Source organism: Mycteria americana, chromosome 10 (genome assembly GCF_035582795.1).
Source record: "Mycteria americana isolate JAX WOST 10 ecotype Jacksonville Zoo and Gardens chromosome 10, USCA_MyAme_1.0, whole genome shotgun sequence".
Lineage (NCBI taxonomy): Eukaryota > Metazoa > Chordata > Aves > Ciconiiformes > Ciconiidae > Mycteria > Mycteria americana.
Genome location: NC_134374.1, coordinates 12,239,480 through 12,247,483, shown reverse-complemented (window position 1 = coordinate 12,247,483; position 8,004 = coordinate 12,239,480). Strand labels below are relative to the sequence as shown.

Sequence of the window (8,004 nt, the reverse complement as noted above, 5' to 3'; positions counted from 1 at the left end):
CTGGGGCCAGCCCACAAATCCATGCAGGAGCTGGTAGGAGGACAGGGTCATCCATGGGATAGAGCTGGGAGGGGGTTCCTGCTGTCACCGTGGTGCCCCACTGTGTCCCTGCTTGTGCGTGCACGTGTGTCTGTGTTTCAGTGTCAGTGCGAGTGCGTGCAGAGCTGCCTTCGGGGGTCCTCCCCTGAGTATCTCTTGCTCAAAAAGTTCATTGCCGAGATAAAGCAAACCCAGGGCAGGATGCTCAGGGGTGTGACGAGGAGAGACTCAGCGGGTGGAGGCTTGGCTGTTTGGAAAAGAGGTCTGCTAAACTCTGACACACAGGGGAATGAAAGCGAGGGAATGCCGTTTACTTAATCTGTTTCTTATCTAATTTTCCTAGATGAACACCCAAGACCCAAGGCTAGTTGAGGCTTTGGGTGGCCTGGGACAGTTGTTCTGCTGCTCCAGCAATTGTTTCAGTGGTCGCAAGTGTGGAAAATGAGATCAGAAATGGCTTCGTGCACTGGAAAACGTATTTCTGTGCTTCCCGACGAGCTCGCTAGCCTTGTGCTGTCCTCGGGGTCTGAGTTCATTCAGGTCCTGAGCTTCCTGGAGGTGTGGAAAACCAGCTGCTCAGCCCCTCAAAGAGGAGGCTGTCATCCGATTTCCCCCTGCTCCGGCTGACTCTCTGAGTGATGTGCAGAAGAGGAGCGTGCCCAGGTCTAATCCCAGAGTCCCCAACCTCCTGGGCACGTTCCGGGACAGAGTCTGGAGTCAGCTCCTTGCAGCAAAATGCAGCTTGGGACAAGGTTTGCTTCCTTGGGGAGAATTAAATCCAGGGCTAGGAACTGAACTGCTGTCTCCAACCTTCCTTCTCTGAGCTGCTGTAACGCAGAGAGCGAGGAGAAAGAAGATAGAGGGGTCACCAAGAAGAGCCCAGCAAAAGAATTATGAAATACCCTGACAAAAGCTTCTGGCTGTCATGAGAGAGTTAACAAATCCAGAGGCTGTCAGCTGATGGGGAGAGAAAGTGCCTGGGCCCACTGCGGAGCACCCGGGAGGGACAATTCCCCTCCGCAATAATTCTGCCTGAGTCTCCGTTGTACAGAAAGCTTCCAGTGAAGCTCTCTGGCAGCCGCTCTCCTCTGCCCATCACCTGATGCTGCAGTCTCTCCGCAAGCAGCAGAGGGGAGACCATGACTCAGAGAGCTGCGCTGATAGAAAGCAGAAGGGGAAGAGGCTTCCGAGCTCCTGCCTGCTCTTGCCTGTGGATAGTCAGAGCGTCAGCATGTTGGCAGGCCACACTGCTGGGCCCGGTGGCCTCCGGCACACGTAGGGTGCTTTAAGGAACAGGAAGGTCTGCCTGGACCGTGGTGTGTGGGGACTGCCCGTTGACCCCCTCCCATCTCCCAGGCCACCAGGGACAGGGCTTTCCTGGCAGCACCATAGTGCTGATGCAGTTCTTCCCCCAAGCAGATGACTCCAGAGTCAGGATTCAGCCCCCTGTGGCCTCTCCTCCATCCCTCTGCACAAGCGATGTGCTACACAGGTCCAGTTTAGAGACCTTCTCGCTGCAGGAGCATCACTGGCTGGTGGCTGTGCCTGAACCTGGGCAGCAGCGCATGGCGATGGTTGCTTTCAAAGTCTCCTGTCACTGGATCTGACCTTTCCCCACGCACGTCCAGACCCAAAGGACCATCTTTTGGGGGACACTTCACCTCTCAGCTAAGACTGCGATTAGGTCAGGGTTTTCTTTCCTTGTGACACTTGTAGACCCTGTCTGACCCAAGGTGCCGGGCAGGATCCCCATCAGAAGGGACGTCTCAGAGGATGCCGTGTCAGGCTCTGCAGAGAAGAGGGTGAGTGGGAGAGGGCCCAGGAAAACTGATACTAACCCTGACTCCTAAAACACCTGCACCATGTAAAATCGCCCTTACACGCATCGCCGGGGCTGGATTTTCCTGGCTGGGTGAACCCACCGGTCCCTTGAGAAGGCATGAGCATGACCAAGCACCCTCCTATCCTCCATCACCCCCATGGCCACCGTCCCCCTCTGCAGCAGGCTGGGGTTCCCCCTCCATCAGTCGCCCTGCTCTGGGCTGGCAGTGCTGCTGCCTGTCACACTCCTCACCCGCCTTTTGGCAGGGCTGGGAGCAGCCGGAGCAGCTGGGGGGCTGTGAAGCACCCCCCAGTCCAGCACGCAACCACCAAACCTCACCGCCACGCTTTTTTGCAGCGACAAGAACCGGGCTTGGTGGCAGGCAGGGAGGAGAGGGAGGGCAACGCCACGGGCAGTGGCCTGCGTGGGAATTCATATGGGTGGGTAAGAGCGGAGGCAGAAAGACTCTCAGGGAGAGACAGGCAGCGATGGGCTGGAGAGGGGAGGCTGGAGGGGTCGCAGAGGGACAGACATGGACCCCATGGCAGGAGGATTTGGGTAATCGAGCCAGGCAGCTTCCTCGAAACAGGACAAAAAAAAAGTTAGTGAAACTTTTCCTTATTTCATTGTTCTTAAGTTTTTTAACCCACGGTACTTTTTCCCTTCAGGAAGTGAGAAGGGGCGCTGGGAAGGCTCCTGTTCACACCCGGGCTCGGGTCTGCTCTGCTCCCCAAATCCCCCCGGGGGAAAGCCAGCCCGGAGCCGCGGGCAGGGGCCGGGCAGAGCCGGGCAGAGCCGGGCAGGGGTCGGGCAGGGTCCCGGCAGGGCGGGCAGAGCCGGCTGGGAGGATGCAGCCGGGGCTCAGCGCCGGCCGCGCCGTGCCGGGCCGCGGGGCTGCTCGACGGCGGCGTCCCGGGGCGGGACCGGGGCCCGGCGGCCGCAGCACCGGCCCGGCGCCGCTCGCCTCCCCCCGCCGCCGGTGCGGGCTGGGAGGGAGCCCGGAGCGACCCCCACCCCCTCCCCCCATCCCCACGACGGGGCGGGGTGGGGGGGGACCGGGAGAGCGGCGAACCGGCGGGGACCCCCGGGGCTGCGCAGTGCCGGGGCGGGGGGGGGGGGGTGGGGGGGTGAGCCCCGGTTTTGGGGGGGGGGGGGTACAACCGTGAGGGGGGGGTGAGCTCACTGCCCGGGGGCGGGCGGTGGGAGGTGCCTCCCCAGACCCGTCCAATGAGCGGGCGGGGGGGCGGGGGGGCCGGGCTATAATGCCATTGATGCCGGGCGGCGGAGCCAGACAATACCGCGCCCCCGGAGCCGGGCTGCCCGGAGCGCCCCTGCCCCTGCCCCGCTCCTCTCCCACCATGATGTCCATGAACAGCAAGCAGGCGTTCAGCATGCACCCCATCCTGCACGAGCCCAAGTACCCCCACCTGCACACCAGCTCCGAAGCCATCCGCAGAGCCTGCCTGCCCGCCCCCCAGGTAAGCCGCACCTCGGCGGGGCTCCGCTCCCCCCCACCCCCCCAGCACCCCCGGGTGGGTTTCGGGGGGTCCGCACCCGCGGCCCGCCCTGCGCTGCGCCCTCCCCAACTTACTTGGGCAGCCGACGGTTTTCCTGGGGCTGGGTTTGGGATCCGTTTGGGGTTTTGGGGGGTCCCCTCCCTCCTCCTGGGCGGTCGGTCCGGCGGGCTGGGGGCTGTCCCTGCCGCCGAGGGTGCTCGGAGCGGGGAGAGGGGCTGGGGAAGCCGGGGGAAGAGCTGGCAGCTCCGTCCCGGGCTGGGAGAGCGCAGCCGTCTTGCCCAACTCGGCCGTGCCATCGAGGCTCTGCGGGACTCCCGCCGGCTCCGTCCCCCTCTGCGGCTGCTCTCTTTTTTGGGGAGGTCGCCCCGGAGGGGCGGGTGGGTGCCCGGGGTCCGGCACCCTGCTCCTGGTCCTTTTATTTGGGGGGGGAGGGGGGGGGGCACGGGCGGGTTGAACTTGGTTCATCTTACCTGTCCCAGGCACTGCTGGAGGGGCAGAGCGGGATCTCTGTAACGCTGCTTTCCTTTTAATCCTCTCCCGCTCTTTTGGTTTGTTTTTGCTCCCACTTTTATCCCCGTCCCCCGCCCCCCCCTCCAGATCCAGGGTAACATTTTTGCGGGCTTTGACGAGACCTTGCTGCGGGGTGCTGAGGCTCTGGCCGCTGTGGATATAGTATCGCAGAAAACCCACCCCTTCAAGCCGGATGCCACCTACCACACCATGAGCAGCGTGTCCTGCACTCCTACCTCGTCCTCCGTCCACCTGCACCACCCGTCCGTGCTGACCACGCACCATCCCCACCACCACCACCACCAGCCCTCCCAGGGCCTGGACGGCGAGCTCCTGGACCACCTCAACTCTGCCCTCCCGCTCGGAGGGGTGCCGGGCCCGGACGTGGGCTCCACACCTTCGCACCCTCACTCCCACATGTCGGCCATCAACCACATGGCCCACCACTCCCAGCCTATGAACATGTCCCACCCCCACAGCCTCGCTTCCCACGCTGTCATCTCCGGCCCCGAGACGGAGACGGACCCCCGGGAGCTGGAGTCCTTCGCTGAGCGGTTCAAGCAGCGGAGGATCAAGCTGGGGGTGACCCAGGCGGACGTGGGCTCCGCGTTGGCCAACCTGAAGATCCCGGGGGTGGGCTGCCTTAGCCAAAGCACAATCTGCAGGTTTGAGTCCCTCACCTTGTCCCACAACAACATGGTGGCCCTCAAGCCCATCCTAGAAGCGTGGCTGGAGGAGGCTGAGCGGGCCCAGAGGGAGAAAATGACCAAACCTGAGATCTACACGGGGGGTGACAAGAAACGCAAGCGCACCTCCATCGCTGCCCCTGAAAAGCGGTCGCTGGAGGCCTATTTCGCCGTGCAGCCGCGGCCCTCCTCGGAGAAAATCGCCGCCATCGCCGAGAAGTTAGACTTGAAGAAGAACGTGGTGCGGGTCTGGTTTTGCAATCAGAGACAGAAGCAGAAAAGGATGAAATTTTCTGCCACCTACTGAAGAAGAGGCTGGGAGGGCGGTGGGGGGGAGTGCCTGCCCCCCCCCCCCCAACCAGCCCACCACGGTCCTGGCCCCCGGCCCCTCCAAAACGGGCAGGGTTTGGGGTTGTTGGCTTTTTTTTTGGTTTAAAAAAAAAAAATTGGGGGAAAAGAAAAAAAGGAAAAAATAAACCTAAAAAAAGGGAAACCCACCCAAAGCAAAGCGAACAGTTTGGTGCCTGCTCCTCACCCCTGGGCCCCGCTGTTATGACTGGTACAGACTGCTTTTGTAGATAAAACTGGAAAAAAGATGGAGAAAAAGGAAAAGACAAAACGAAAGGCCTAGAGGGGAGTTTCGGGGTGCCTGGAGTCAGGGCAGCAGCGGCGAGAGCCCGGCGGGTCTTTGTTGCAGCCCCTTGCCCCTTCCCGGCGGCCGCGGCACTGCTCTCTCCTGGGTGCCCGGTCCTTTTCTTTTAAAAAATTAAAAAAAAAAAAAAAGAAAAAAAGAAAAGAAAACAAATAAGAAAGAAAACGAGCTCGAAGCCGCCCCGCACGGCTGTAAATACGGAGGTGCCGGCCGCGCTCCCCGCGCACACACACGCACTTGCATGGTTTTGTTCGCGCTCCCCTGCCCCCAGCAAACCCATCGCATTTTTGCAATAACGTTTCTGTTTCTACCTCATCGGCTAAATTAAAAAAAAGAGAGAGAGGAAGGAAAAAAAAAAAAGGGATTAAAAAAAAAAAGAGAAAAGAATAAAAAAAAAAAGACAGACAAAAAATTTGGCACGTCCCTGGAGTCACGGTTTGTTCGGGGAAAAAATGGAGATTTATTTTGCTTTGGTTTCACTCAAACTGTTCGATATCCGTATGATTTCACTGTAAAAAAATCCTACGCTTCGACAATCAAGCCATTCGGGCTCACCGGAGCGGCGCGGCCGCGGCGGGACCGGCCCGAGGCAGCGGGGATGGCCGGGCAGCCCCGGCCCGACCCGGCCCGGCCCCCGCGGGGGCGGCTGCCTTTGCGATAGTGAACTCTGCACTTTCTAAGGCAAGAATACACTTTTTTTTGGTTTGGGATTTTTTTTTTTTTTTTTGCTTTGCATATTTAATAGAGAAATTTGCCTCCGTTTCCTTTTTGGTTTTTTTTTTAAATTAAACGAGATTTCGTTTCGCTGTGTGTGTGCTGAATGAAATTTGGTGTCTGTGTACGCTGCAGCATTTCAAATAAATCATGCACGTTTTACCTCACCCTCCTGCCTCCTGGAGTTACTGCGGCCGCCGGGCACGGCCCCGGGCAGCCCCTTTGCCGGGGCGGCTCCTCCCGCCCATCCCCGCCGCCTCCGGCCGCCGGCTCCCGTCGGGCTGGGGGCTCGGCCCTTCCTCCTCCGCGGGGAAAGAAACGAAAAGCAACGAAAGGCAACGAAACGCGGGGCAGGGCTGCCCTTCCCCACCCCGGGAGGGAGCGGGGGCTCTCCCCGAGCAAACCCGCCGCCTTTCAGCCCCGCCGGCGGCTCAAGCCGGGCCCGGAGCCGAGGGGTGTTTTCGCCCCTTCCCCGCCCGGGACCAGCCCAAACTCCGTGTGTTTGGAAGCCCCACGCATCGCTCCCGGGGTGGGTTTTGCTTTGGAGCCCGGACGATGCCCCCACGGGCTAAATTCGTTGGCCGGGGTCGGGCGGAGCGCAGCCCGCATCGCCCGCGCCCTCCCGCAAACGATGGCGGGGACGGGCTGTGCCCCGCGGGCCCCCCCCGCCCTCCCGGGGGGGTCCCTCCGGGCAGCCTCGGCCACCTCCCCGGCCCTGACCGGGGTGCGACTTGAGACGGCTGAGAAAGACGGGGAGATCTTCGCTGCCGGCTCCGCTCACCCTCGAGTTTCGTCTCCCCAAGGGAGGGGAAACCGCTCGGCAGCCGGGCGGGGGGGGCATCCCTGGGGCTGCCCCTCCGTCCCAGGGGGTAGGCGGGAAAAGGAGGGGGGGGTGTTGGGTTTTTTTGTTTGTTTTGGTTTGTTTTATAACTTATTCGGGGGGAAAAAAAATATCCAAACGCAAGGAGCCGGGGAGTGCGGGGGGGAGCGGTGCTGCACCCCGACAGCCGGCGGGACGGATCCGCAGATTTTACAGGGAGGGGGGAGCAAAAAAAAAAAAAAAACTGAAAAGAGGGAAAATAGTGCAGCGCCCGAAATAACACTCGGAGGAGCCGCTTCGCCGGAGCGAGCGGGGCGGGCTGGGGTGGCCGTGGGAACGGGAGCGGCCCCGGGAGCGGCCCGGCCCCCCCGGCCCGCACCCCTGCGCCGCACGGCTCTGCTCCCGGGCGCTTCGCAAACCCCATCCCGGCCTTTGTTCTTTCGCTCCGTTCCTGTTTTTTCCATGAAGAGAAAAGCGCATTTTCATAAATAGACCTTGGCCAAGTGCTGGCGATGAAATTTTAATGAAGGCTGGATGCTGAGTGCTGCCCGGGGGGGCCTTGGAGAATCAGCTCCGCGCAGCATTAGCAGGGCCCTGTTCGCTCTCCCCCCCCTTTTCCCCGGCTCTCCCTCGCAGACAGAACACACTCCAGTCTGCCGCTGCTCCTGCCTCGCAGCGGCCCCCCCCGGCCGCCCCCTCCTCACAGCCCAGAGCCCCGGCCCTGCCCGGGGTGCGGGGCGGGGGGCCGGGGTCGCTGCTCCGGGCCGGGGTCGGTGCCCGGTGCCGGCGACTCGCAGGTGCCGCTCTGCCCCCGCTCTGAAAAGTTTGCAAAGGCGAGCGATGCAATATTTATCACCCGCGATCATAAAAAGGCGAGTCGGTATTTCCCAGGCACAAATGCAAAGCGCTTAGGCAAATGCGCGCTCGGCTCGGGAGCTGGAGCGGGGCTGGGCCGCCCGGGGCTCCCCGCGGGCGGGGAGCAAAGCCCCCCGGCCCCCGGACGGTGCTGCGGGCCGCCAGGTAAGGGGGGGGTCCGGCCGGGGACTAGAGCAAAGGATGGGGCAGCCCTGGACAAGGAGCAGCGGGAGCCATGGCCAAGCGGCTCCGGTGGCTGGGAAGGGTGGGCAGCGGCTGCGGGAGCGGTGATGAGGCCTGGCGAACTCATCACACACGGGGGACTGGGCAGGAGGCGGCCCGGGGATTGATCCTGCTCCTGCTCCTGCTCCAACTGCGCCTGCTGTGCC

At 62.0% G+C, this 8,004-nt stretch overlaps 1 protein-coding gene across 1 annotated transcript; it reads left to right on the top strand.

The window, feature by feature from the left end:
- The first annotated feature begins 3,219 nt into the window (after positions 1 to 3,219).
- Positions 3,220 to 4,881, top strand: LOC142415186 (brain-specific homeobox/POU domain protein 3). Its single transcript, XM_075513232.1, has 2 exons — positions 3,220 to 3,339; positions 3,976 to 4,881. The coding sequence occupies exons 1-2, from the start codon at positions 3,220 to 3,222 to the stop codon at positions 4,879 to 4,881; spliced, it is 1,026 nt and encodes a 341-aa protein (XP_075369347.1).
- The last annotated feature ends 3,123 nt before the right edge of the window (positions 4,882 to 8,004 follow it).